This window comes from Lytechinus pictus, chromosome 15, assembly GCF_037042905.1.
Source record: "Lytechinus pictus isolate F3 Inbred chromosome 15, Lp3.0, whole genome shotgun sequence".
NCBI lineage: Eukaryota > Metazoa > Echinodermata > Echinoidea > Temnopleuroida > Toxopneustidae > Lytechinus > Lytechinus pictus.
Window position 1 is genome coordinate 7,963,229 of NC_087259.1, and position 13,777 is coordinate 7,977,005.

General features: G+C 37.6%; 1 protein-coding gene across 1 annotated transcript; it reads left to right on the forward strand.

Annotated features, from left to right (window-relative positions):
* Window positions 1-2,138: 2,138 nt before the first annotated feature.
* LOC135156753 (cilia- and flagella-associated protein 157-like) lies at window positions 2,139-13,490 on the forward strand. The gene is made up of 9 exons (XM_064109952.1): window positions 2,139-2,288; window positions 3,987-4,401; window positions 4,958-5,229; window positions 6,143-6,296; window positions 7,059-7,326; window positions 8,242-8,523; window positions 8,944-9,161; window positions 9,810-10,011; window positions 10,873-13,490. Exons 2-9 carry the CDS (start codon window positions 4,235-4,237, stop codon window positions 11,005-11,007), a joined length of 1,698 nt encoding a protein of 565 aa, XP_063966022.1. The 5' UTR covers window positions 2,139-2,288; window positions 3,987-4,234; the 3' UTR covers window positions 11,008-13,490.
* Window positions 13,491-13,777: the final 287 nt, after the last annotated feature.

A 13,777-nucleotide genomic window follows, 5' to 3' on the forward strand; every position in this document is an offset into this window, starting at 1 on the left:
TTGATTTGTGACGTCACATGCGAGCAGCTTTCTTACATACTGTGACAAAGTCATATGGGGAAAGATCATTTTCACATGCAGCTGCTACTTTAAGGAATAATCTGCCAGAATATCTTAGAAATATACAACCATACGAAAAGTTTAGAAATAGCTTGAAAACACATTTATTCACCATTTTGTAAACAATTAATGTAAGAACCCAGTGCTTTCCCCTCCATCTCCACTCCTTTTGTAAAAAGCGCGTAGAGACATGCAACTTTGCTTATGTATTTTGCGCTATACAAAAATGTTTCATTATTATTATTATTATGGTATGGTAAAAAAAGTAAATGAAAATGGTTTTTACTCTACCTTCAGTATAACAATAGGCAAGTCATTTCACACCCGTTCCTAAAAAAAGAAAACAAAAATAGGTCATCACGAACCATAACAAAATTTAAATATATGCATTTTATATTACATGACATATGGGCAGCTGCTCGTTTAGGACTTCACAAATCCAAAACTTAAAATTCTAACAACTCTTTAATGGATTTTCCTCAAACCTTCACCAATATTTTGTGCTATTTATTTCTGTTTTTGTTTTTTTCCAACAAACTTTTCTTCAGGGTGAACTTCCCCCTTTAAATCTGTCATATATTTATTTACAGGGCTTGGTACATGTATGCTTTTTTTAGATGTGTATTTTCCCTTTTTGTCACATTTGTCTTTTTTAGGATGAATGAGATACCAATTGTTCCTTTTTTATATATTTTCAATTCTTATTGAAAAGCAAGATATATGTATATATGAACTTGCAAATATAGAACAGGCTTATATTTTAGTGGTATACTTATCAAAGCAACAGCTTTATTTTCACTTGATACATTATCAAACAGTAAACAGCAAACTATCAAAAATATTATGTTCTTGTAAACTGTATTATTTTTGTCATTTGAGTAATATATGAATATAACTATTCAATGAATGCAATGAAATGTATGTATGTGAAAATACATTTTTTTAGAAACTTGACATTCTTTTGTTTTCCTTTGCCTTGTTTGTATTTTTCTCTTTTTCATTTTCCCCCCTTTACTTCCAATATACCTTTTATGCTACCATTCTCCCCTTGAGCACTGTACATAAGATAAACCCCCCCCCCCAAAAAAAAAAAGAGAGAGAGAGAGAACATCTTAGATCACTGGCAGATCGGCGCCCCCCCCCCCCTTGAGAGGCACAATTAAAATTGGTAATGTAAAATTTCTGTTAAAACATAGGTGTGCCCCCCCCCCCCCCCTGAAATTGAGGATTATTATTTTGTGCTTGTCAATTTTTTTCATGGACGAAATGTACAAATTCTTGGTTGAAAATCTTTTTTTGTTTTTGTATTTTTTTCTTCTTCAAATTTTTTGTCGGGAAAATGTGACACCCCCTCCCCCCTTTGGAAAATCCTGGATTCACCCCTGTCTTAGAAAATCTATCAACTGGTTTCTTCAGGAACTATAGGCTAATCACACATTTTTTCACAAAAGCTCAGCAACATATAGTGACAGAATAGAGCTGATTATTGTAATGGATGTTGTATTACCCATATTAGACATGTCTCGAGACTTTGTGTGTCTTGTCTGTCTTGTTCTTCTTCTCCCTTACTTCTTCACCTTCTCCACTTCCCCTTTCCTCTTCTTCTCAATCCTTTCCCCCTCTCACCTTGTTTTCATCCTCCATTTTCTTTCTCCTTGATTTTTTTTCATCCTCATCACAATCATCAATTCATCATTACCATTGCCATACTATCATCACTTCCATTAAAGAACATCAACATATCCTAATCCTTTCTTTTCTTTCTCTTCTTCTTCTTCTTCTCCTCCTTCATCATCTTCTCCTCCTCCATCTCCTCCTTCTTCTTCTTCTCTTACGTCAGTATCCTTAATTGATCCCCTCCTCGCGCGGTTTGCTTCTCGATTCATATCTCCTTCCTCCCTCATGATTACTTCAGTCCATATATTTTGTGTTGATTGGTTCTATCCTTGCCTCTTAATGCTGTTTGAGGCATTAATTTCATCGACATCAATAGCTTTTGGATATCGATGATTAATTTTCGCATACTAGTAATTTATTTCGTTTAGGGAGATAAATTCGACTTTTTTTAAATGAACTATACACTGACCTGAGATGGCGCTATACTCTTAGCAACCAGACTTGACAACGGCTTGCTTGGCCGACCTACAATTTACAAAGCTGTTTCATCTTGATAGAAAATATGTTGAAAATGCCAAGAACTTGATTATTTTTTCGCGATAGGATTTATGGTAAGTTTATCAGTAATATAATGATTCAGTAGATTTCTAATTGGGAGCTGAGATAGCCCCTTGGCCTTTTATTCAAACGGTTATTTACAATGAACGTGAAACGTGACAGTATTTTACACATGTGGGACTGAAGTGGAGTGTATTTACGAGAGTTGTTAATTGCGCTTGTGCACGATTCCCTGACCCTGTCGAGTTATTCGGGGGTGTTTAATAAGAGTTTACGTTCGATCGACACCCTAGATCACTTTGTCTTGCGCTCACTTTTTTGTGACATTTATTTGGCATGCCATTTATTTTTTTTTTAAGTTGATGGAAAACAAATTGATCTGTCATTCTGACTTTTCTGTCATTTCTGATTCTGTGACTCGGACTCACTTCGCCTCGGGCCGGAGCCCAGGACTCGTCTGTGTAATATTATTATTAGGCAGAGATGGGTACTCTCCAAAATGGGGTCGCAATTCGCAATAGCACTCCAAATAAAAGGGGAAAAAATAAATTATGCACTTTGATTTGTATGGATGAAGGTCTATCGTGACACAGAATCCTGACATCGAGGCACAAACTGGACCCTCAAAAAAAGGAAAAGTTAGACCTCTAAATCTATGTCACGTTCGTTCTCTGTGTCGATTGGCCATTTTGTTTTCAATTTGGAAAAAAGGAGAACGAACGAGACAGAACTTTTCCTTTTTTTGAGGGTCCAGTTTGTTTGTGCCTCGATGTCAGGATTCTGTGTCACAATAGACCTTCATCCAGAGGTAAGTGCATAATTCATTTTTCCCCCTTTTATTTGGGGTGCTATTGCGACCCCATTTTGGAGAGTACCGTTTGCCTAATATTAGTAATATTACACGGATGAGTCCTGGGCTCCGACCCGCTTCACGGGCAGGAGCTCCCTGGGTTAGGCCTCACTGTGAGTGAGAGTGACTTGTCACTGTAACTGTCTGACTGTGTGACACCACCAGCAAGTTCTGTGTGGCAAGTGGCTAATTAAATCATGTTAACAAAATTAAATCTTTAAATGCATAAAATTAATGTTATAACAGCAAATGAGCAATCAAAATGTTGCTCAGTTTGTTGCAAGGGAGATGCCGGCTCTAGCTAGGCGAGCCAGTCTGACTGAGTAGTAAAATGTGGATGGCCATGGTCTATGAAAATTTTCTTCATTTCTCAACACAAGAAATCTAGAAAGTTCATTCTTCTTTTGAGTGCCCACATGTGCACTAACTAGTCGACTGTAAACGTATAACAAAGACTGTAGAACACAGCAAGTCATTGAAAAATAGACAATGAACTGGGATTATTATCATTTTATCAAGACATGATTTGCCTTTTTTTATGAGGATATACTTGCAAGGTCTAGGACAACCCTTATTTTGAGATCAGTGCCTCTACCGCTTTTCTACATTGCTTGACTTTCCTTTTACAAAATATTGTTTCCACCAATGATGTAAAGATGACATTTTCTCTGTATTTAAACACTTTCATTTACCAGTTAATGAGGATGCATGTACTTAACTTTTGTATTTATGATAATGTGAAACACACATGCCAAATAAACCATCTGCAAGAATCTTCAAACCTGAAGGAGGTGGATGTTACCCAAAGAAGAAGAAGAAGAATGTTTCCCAAAGGATTTGTGAAATGAGTTTTAATCAAGCATGCATTAATTGCGCTCTTTTTTTATATTTGCTTTTCTAGAATGAACATGTGACTTGCCATTGGTCACCAAGTTATTTTGGGCTGGTAGCAACGTCAAGGAAAGTCACTGTTTTATCAACTCAATAAACCAACTGGCAACAAAATATGTAGCTGTCCATTGAAGCAAGAGTCAACAGCAAACTGCAATCCAGTAATTCAGCTTCAAGAAACACCAGGGAAAAAAGTTTTAACGAAACAAGCATAAGTACTGATTTGTTTATTTTGTAAGCAAAGTAATATCTGGCAACATGCCCCCAAAGAAGAAGGGAGGAAAGAAGAAAGGGAAGAAGAGCGGGAAGAAGAGTGGAAAGAAGTCAGCGAGGGCGTCGTCTGCACCAGACGGAGGGAACCTGAGTGAAGTTGGCAAAGAATTCTTTCTGATTCAGATCCGAGATTTGGAAAGGAGGCTTATCAGGTAAGTTTCCCCATATCAAGGTAACTTCTTAAAGTCTAGAGTGTAGTGGTTTCAAAGTACACCATGTATTCTTTAGTGTTGGTCCTGAAAAGGGGATCAGTATCATTAATTTTATGATTTTATCTTGTAAGCTGTCTTAATCCAGCCTTAGTTTTAAAGATGTTGCTTTTATATCGGCGAGATCCCAGGAATTGTCCTTAATGTTGCGAAAACTCATTGATATATGCTTCTCTGATTTGGCAAAATATTAGAGACATTCCAAATTATTATTGTACGAGTTTACTCTGTGATGTAAGCTTTTCGGTTACCTGTTCACTATGGATGTTAAATCAAATTTTTTTTTTGGGGGGGGGGGTTCTTAAAACAGTTTTTATGTGGAAATGATGGAATGGTCATCATAATCATGATGATACAATCTATTATTATCAATATTATTACTATTATAATTATTATTATTGTTATTATATTTTATCATTATTATCGTTTTTGTTGTCATCATCATCATTATTATTGTGATTATCATTGTAATCATTATTATCATTATTTGCAATATCAGGTACCAGCAAAAATGTGACGAGCTTGAGGTGGCCAATGGCGAATTCAAATCCCGCTATGACCAGATGGGGACCGACAAGAAGGAGATCGTTGCCTTCTTGAAGAAGCAGCTGGAGCAGCGTCAGGACGAGATAGCAGACCTCAACGATCGTCTGGTGGGTCTCCAGCAGGCCAAGGATACCGAGAAGGATGCCTACGAGGCCCAGCTTGCCCAGCTACGCAACGAGTTCCAGGAGACCAAGGACCAGCTGACCTCAGAGAACATGATCCTCAGTAAGTGGGGTTTTTTTTAATTGTTTTTTTTTAGAATTCATAGCTAAAAAAATGAAGGTGTTCCTGACATTAGAAAATGTATCATGTTCATGAAACTCTACAGCATGACATACATTGTGGAATCCATTGGGATCCAATAATGGAAACAATGCACAGTAACTTCTAGTTAAAGCCACTTTGCCAAGTAAAATTTGCCAAATTCTGGTTCAAAATAATCCTTCATGTTTTGTTTTAATTCAGATATGTAGAGCTTTCAGCATTATGTACAGAATAGAGGGAAAATTTGTTTAATCCTATAGGCAGTTGTGAGGATGCTCTTGGGTCGATGTTTCTTGGGAGCTGATTTTTAAATTCCTCTGATAAGTAAGTTCCCAGAAGATGGTATCTGGGATATTACTGTATGATTGCTCAAATACTGAGTATGGTAGAATTAAGTTGTCAAACAGGTTCTATTTAATCTCTTGCAAACAATTTCCAAAGTCAGATCACAGTCGATTGTACAGAGTGCAGTTTTGGCTTTAGAAGTTGGAACTGAATTTGTCTTTGGGTTTTAAACGGAAAACTACTGGCTGTATTGATTGTAGAAAATTCTACACCTTATTTGCAAATTGATGTTCAAACTAGTTTTGAATCCTCTTAAATGCTGCTGATTTTTTAAATTTTTATTTCATCTGTAACCATGAAAATCTGCAAATTACTTTATCTTTTTACAGAATACAAAAACTGGTAATTGTATTCCTCTTCATGGTCTCACGCACATGTACCTATTAACTTCTTTGTCATTTAGTGGAAAAGAAAAACTTTGAATATATCTATTCACACCATTTAAAGAATATGCATGCCACTTATAATGCTGTTATGAAAACATGAATTGATTTAATTGATTCTTTTTTTTCATTTCATTTGAATTCAGGTGGGAAATTGGCTGCACTGGAAGAGTTCAAAGTTCAAAAAGAAGATTTAAACAAAAAGTTTGAGCAGATGGAAGAGGACTTGAAATCCCAAGCCGACGGTCACAAGGACGAAATCTACAAGCTTGAAAAGAAACAAGTGGTAGACAAGGACAGGTATGTAACTAAAGTATGTAGACTTGGTGAAGCTTAGAAGGAAGGAATGTTTATAAGCTCAACCCCTGGCAGGCAGGAAGGCATTAGAATTTACGACTGCGTCCATTGCGGAGTAGGATATACATGAGAATGACAGGCGATTTCACCCCCATGACAGCCAAAAAATTGCCCCTAGAATTTGCAAAATGGAATGCGTTGGGGCGACCATCTTTTTCTAAAGTTGCCCCAAGAAACGCCACAAACAACATTTAAGAGCATTTAGAAAATTTCTATTCTACATACAGCAGAATACAAGTGCTTGCTGAGCAAAACATGTAGCCCTTTAGCAGAAAGAATTAGCCGCCACAATTCTGCAATCACGCCAGTATGGAAAACAAAATAGCCCCTAAGAAATCAAAATCATTTCACATGGTCAGTATTCCTATTCTCGTTTATCAGGCTAAAGAGCATTCATTCTTTCTCACTCTTCCGTTTCCTGTAGTGCACTCGAGTCAGCCGCACAGCAATTTGAAATCCTAGCTCGCGCAGACTCCTGCCTTTCTGTTAGCCGGGTGACAAACTGTTAGACTCCACAAAAATATTACGAAGAAGCCAGGTACATGAAGATTTGCATCATATGGTCCAGAATTTTCTTGACCTTTTGAACCTGGAACATCGGCTGCAGATCAAACTGGATATTTGACTAAGAAGGTCCTTTCTCATTCAATTTACCATGTCAACTTAACTTCCCCTTTCTTACCTTTTTTCTTGTTCCTCACTCAGACTGAAACGTGAGATGGTGCTTCGCGTCAACCAGGTCGCCGCCGAGTTCCGTAAGGTCTCCAACAAGCAGATGGCCGACACCACCAAGCGTACCATCCGTGAGAACGTGAGCATCCACGCCCAGCTGGGCAAGATGTCGGACAAGACCATGGAGTTGATCGAGGAGAACGAGGAGATGAGGGCCAAGGAGAAGAAGCAGAGGCAGCAGATAGAGATGCTGGAAAACAACGAGAAGGAACTGGCCAAGAAGAATCATAGTAATCAGAAGGTAATTGGCCTACAAAACCAGTTAGTCCCAAACAAAATCTGGATCAATCAAATTATAATTGTCAAGAGAATCATTCCAATCCCATCCAACCTTGGAATTTGTATAGCGCCAATATCTAGAAGCTTTTCTCAAAGACATTCATGACACTGACACACATACATCACTTTGGTAACAATCATTAACTGAAGAAAGGTCTAGTGCATTCATGGTCAAAATGAGTGAAAGACGTGGCTGCAATAACTCTGTATGCATTGGTATAGTACACCACTTCTCTTTGAAGTGGCATGGGTGTTTTAATTTTGCAGGGAAATCTCAGATGTGGACACGACATCTCTTGATAGATTATCTTGTCAATGAAATTAAAAAGTGATTCCCCAAAATCATTTGAGGCATGAGGTCTTGTTCCATGAAAGGTGATAGGCATTTGGATTTAGATTTCCCCCAAAGTTACTCTTTTTGTTGCAGAATGAGTTACCATCAAGTGCAAGTCAAAAGATCAATCGCTACTTGATTTTCTGTCTGTCAGGAATGCTATTCTGGGTCTTGCATTTGCTTCTTTTTGTATGTGATCTCTTTCTTCTTTCAAAAAAAATGAAAAAAATCCATATATTATTGCTCGAAATAGAATCTGAAATAGAAATACTATGAAAATTCATTTCTCCCAATTGATCGTGGAACCAGCACCCACTGTGCAGCACAAGATTGATGTAACTCTATCCCTTAGATTGTTGAATGCCAAACCATAGCAGCAACTCCCATCTTTGAATGTCTTTTGGTCTGGCGCGGCCAAGGCTTAAACTCCACACCTCCCAGTTGTGAGACAAAAGCTTTACCAACTGAGTAAACACCCCGGATGTTCCCAGATATCTAAGTAATCCATAACATAAACACAATTCTTTCACCTTGCGTACTCAGGTCATCAGGATGCTGACAGAGAAAGCCAAACAGCAAGAGGATGTCATCGCCGACCTGGAGGAGAGGGAGAAGGAGTACCAGGAGCTGGAGGCGGAGATGGGTCTCCTTCGGCAGCAGGCCGACTCCTCCAGGGAGGAGCTCCAGAGCATGGGCAGGGAGTCGGAGCAGTTGATGGAGCGGATAGAGCTCCTGGAGAAGGAGGCCGCTCAGATGGCTGACATCAAGGTCAAGCTGGAGAGGATTCTTGCGGAGGCTGCCTACTCGCTACACAGGATACTCATGGTAAGAATGGCAATGAGGGTGGTTTCTCACTAGAATTTTCTGTATGTTTCTTTACGTTTTGTTATCTCCTCCAGCGTAATCCTGACAAAGAGAGCTCTTCTGCGGGGTGTTGTGGTCTAGTGGTTATGACTCTCATCTTTCAATCTGAGGGATGTGGGTTCATAGCCATGGCGTGTTTCCCATCAGCAAGAAATTTTCCCCCATTGTGCTGCACTCAACCCAGGGTGAGGTGTATGGGTACCCGGTAGGATTAATTCCTTGAATGCACAGAGCACAGGAAGGCAGCTCGAGCTAAATCCTGGATAATAATAATAATAAAAACAACAATCACCTCGGAATAGACTATTTCTAGATAGAGGGCACTATATAACTGTAATTAGTATTATCATGATGCATCCCTCTTTCATTTCTCTTCTTCAGCGCAACCCTGACAGGGAGAGCTCTACTGGTCCAATGAGCCTCGAGGAAGTTGAACAGAGAGACAACATGCTTGAACATCTCCTTGTGATCCTCAACAGTGCCGCAGCCATCGGCGTTGGTCCAGCCCCAGAGTCTTTCATACCTCAGGAAGAGCAGGTCTACAGGACCAAGAGCCGGGAGGCCATGTACCCTGGCTCTGGCAAGGGACTTAAACGAGGGTATGTATCAGTTCTGAATCTTGATCTGTCGACAAAGGAGGTTTTTTGAAATAATTATTTGCAAATGATGGCAAATTGTAAATGCAAATTAGCAACTGATAACTTTTGACATTTGTAACTATATAGCAATCAGTGAACACACTCTTTTGTCAAGAACAGACGACGTTTCAATCTGCAAATATGCAATAAATTTGCAAGATTTATGATTGTTTGTGATTGATTTGTGATTTCTTGCAACACCCCCCCCCCCCCAAAGAATTTCATTGGAGTGCATAAATCTCAACAATGGATAGTAAACAACGCCATAATTCATCATCAAGAAAGGAATGAAGATTTTTACGCATCCATTCCAATCCATTGGAGAGCAAGACAGAAAGACAAAAAGAAACATAAACTCAATTTACTCAATTCTTCATGCCAACTTCGTGTTGCTGCTTTATTATTGTCACATTAATAAAATCTAAATAGGAAAGCTTTGAATTTTATTCTCACAAGTTTAACTAAACTCTACTTATTCCCCACGTTTTGATTAACAATGAGTCGTAAACACATTAGTTGAGTCCACGTATGATCAATTTTGGAATATTATGGCCCCTCATCAGACTTCACATCACATAATTTTGTTTTTGATGTTGTTGTTTTGGTCAGGCTGGCCCCACTCTCCCCCATTGCCAAGGGAGTGTCCACCCTACCCCACTACAGGATGGGGGACCTGGGTCTGGTGCCCCGGCCCAAACCCTCCTCATTCCCATCGGACAAGACCAGACAGCTCTCGGCCACCAGCCGTCTGAACAGATTACAAGGGGTCAAGTCAAGGTCTGTTGGGATCCAGACTACCAGCTCAGCTAAGGTATGTATCGCCTCCCACCACTTTCTCTAGGGTTCCCAGCCCATCAGGGAAATCAGGGGAAATTATTTTACTTTTTTTCCAGTCGGGGAAAAATCAGGGACTTTGATTAAAAAATACCTCAAATCAGGGAAATATTCCTCAAATGAGGGGAAATTCAGGGAATTTTGTTTTTTCTTGAAAAGCTGGGAACCCTGTTCTCATAGAACTATTATCATCCATCTGCATCGCAAAGTTATTACCACTTGCAGTGATGAGAGACACTTACATATATTGCAGGGTTTGTGTAGTATCAGATTTCAGGCATGCAAACAATTTCTTCTTCTTATTCGAGCTACACTGCTTCCTCCTGAAGATTCTTGCTGTATTGTAGTACCAGGGACCGATATGTGCAATACACTGAATGAACACTCTCCTCTTTGACGAATAGTGTATTGGTTTACTGTTTTAATTTACAAATATTGTTCCATTGTGTTTAAACTTTAAATTATTTAAATTTTCTTCGTCAAATTCACATGTTAATATTACAAAATTTGATAGACTGTTAAAAAACTATTGTACCTTTTCATACTTGTGTGATTATTACATGTAGTTCCTGCTGATCTTGTAATTTCATGTTAATTTTGTGTTTTGAAAAATCCATCTAGAGTAGTTTCTGTTGTTAATGTACGCAAAGCCCCCAAAACGCCTCTTTTTTATTCTTTGTCGTACAAGTTAACCTCTTGTTGAATGCAACTTTATCAAATAAATTGTATTTTGCGGTTGATTCAGAGGTTTAATTTGTTATGCATTTTAATCTAGATAATCTTGGTCATCGCTGATACATTGATTAATAATCAATTGTTCTTGCATTCAATTTTTCAGCCTTTGTTCAGACCTGACCAACTCCTCGGAACGGATGCTTCATTCGCGAAATCCGCTCTGGTACAAGAACTGGCCATCACGCACAAACAGCGCTCTCTGGCACCAGTCATGGCACCAGGGAAGGCCGTCCGATGATCGTCATCGAGTCTTCTTCTTTCACCCTTGAAGCAGCTATGTGAAAGCGAGTCTTAGACATACTGTGAAAGGAACTTTTTTGTGCAACTTGTTGGAAACAGTGTCAACTTATAATCATGAATGGATATCACGCAGATATAATGGACTGCACATTGTTGAATATTTACAAGAATTTAGGACACACCCACCTACACAAGTGTTTATATAATGGAAGCACTCCATGGTTAAATTGTAACTAAATGATAAACTGCCTGTGTGTTTTAATCATACATGCACACACACATACACACGTCCGCTCTGTATGCAATATAAACAATCACCATATCAATATTATGATTGCCTGTGCATGTGGAAGTCAATTCAGTGTCTTATTTTTTAAAATGTAAATCAATATGGAATTATTAATTTTCATTCATAATGATCACCCGTTAATATTATACTTGACTTTTTTTTCATCATAAAATGGGATTTAATACAATGGGATATAGTAAATTTGTCATAATTAATAACATCTACTATATAGCTAATATTGATTAACTCCCAAAATATTACACATGAGATAAGAATCAATTCCTCAAAATAACTTTCACACGAATACTCATCATGGTTTTCCAAGTTTTTGTATTTAAATGAATATTTATAGAATTATGTTTTTTATGATTTTGTATATTTCATTATTATGACTTTCTTGATATGTTCTTTAAGTATGTAAATATGTAAATGTAGGATATTTTATGATAAAATCTATTTGGAAAGTATTAATGTACAGAGCACAACAACTTCGACAAGTGCTTAACATATTGAAATTTTGGAATATCAACCAAATGCAATCTCATCTTCCAAGTGGTTGGAGTGTGGGTGAAAAGAGCTTAAACTGTGGTTATCTCATTAGACTTCTTAATCTAGAATAATGAAAGGAGATCTTCTCTTTTTGAAAAACTGATGTGAGAGTGTTGTTTCAAAGTTTAGTGGAAGGTTGATTTCGACAAGTTCCCTTTTTGGTTTTGTTGGAAATTCTTCTCTCTTTTTTTGGCCATTATGATTCCTTTTTTAACATTTTGGTTGCACTAGGCTTGCAGGTCTGTCAACAGCAATTTGTGTCAGCTGGCTATGATACTTTCAATAAATTTCCACAGACTGAGGTCTTCATCTCCTGAATTCAAAATTTGAGGACCTGTCAAGCTTTTAAACAGCTAAGTCAAGTGCAAAATGATTTTCATCTTAAGCCATGCAGACAGCATCATGACATCATTCATTGCATGACATATCACTCTTTCAAAATGTTATGATTTTTGAAGAAATTCATACTGAAAATGTTAAGATTATTATGATTTTACATATTCTCAGAGTGAGTCATATTTCTAGGTAATTTTAAATAAAGGAAGTTGATGGAGGTGCTGGTATACACTCTCTAATGTGATGCACAATTAATGTCTCTCCTTGGTATGTCATGGAATTATTTGCTTGCACTAAAATGGAAAATCAATATTTCACACACCACACACCAAATAAAGAATCACTATATTGTGTGCAAGTATAATGCAAGTTTATATGTTAAGAATATTATGAAATGAAAGATTTTCCATGATGGAATGTAAAGAAAATCATTGCTTTAAAAAGTACTGCATCCACTCTGTTTAGAGAAATATGCATTTGTTCACCATATTTATGCAGCTGTCTAAGGGTGGTTTTCACAAGTGTGTTTTACTCATCTTTGCTCTTAGAATTGAAGTTATGATATAAATATTCTTTAAGCTAAATCCCTCCCTGAATATTAGTCTGATACTGTATGGTTTTTATTATTCCATTTTCACAATGATGTACCTTTTGCACCTTGAAATGTGCAACAGGTATGTAATGATTGCGCAATACAATTATGTGATTGTATTTTATGAAGAGAGGCATATACTCTCTTACAATGAAGTGAGTTTTAACTTTTAAGTCCTTTATGCTATTTTGAAGCTTGGTTCAGTACACCTGTTTGAGCTTACTATATCGTTTATGGGATCCAATAGGAAATCAAGAAAACCACCAGAAACCATTAGAAACTTCCTGTATAGGTTTCCATGAGATTTTTAACCCAGTATTTATTAGTCTGCGTGCACAGACCCTAATAATCAGTATGTGAATCTTGATTCGAATCTGGCGCAAATGCAACTTGCATGAGTGGTGTCAGATCGAGATGAAATTATGAAAGTGCATGCTTTCAGTATGTTCTAGATGATGATGTTGCTGGCTTTCCATACTTGTAGTTGAAATTGATTGAATCAATCTTATTCCTTTGTAAGACTAAGACACGGCCCTGATGTATGCATACAGTGTATTTTTCCATTCCTCCATAATGCATTTTATCCCTTCCGTCCAGTGAAACATTTCCAATCAATTTTAAAGTTGTAGATTTGAACGAATCGAAAATCCATCCAGGACGTTTGCTTTGCTGATCTGTATATCTTACAATAAACAGCACAGTATTTTATCAAAAAGGCGTTTCCATGGTGATTTTTTTACTAGTATTGATCAATTTCATTAAACCCCCATTCCACAGAGAGCAAAACCTCTGAAAGACTGCTTAAGACCATGAAACTTGCTTGATCTTTCAAAGGTCTTTCAATGAACTTTCAAAGATCTCTGAGGTCTTTCACAATTCCTGATGGATCTTTCAGTGGACTTCACGGTCTCCATGATCTCCAAAACTTTTTGTAACGGTTCAAAACAGTCTTTTAGCGGTCTTTTGATGGTCTTTCAGCAGTCTTCTAGTAGTCTTTTTATG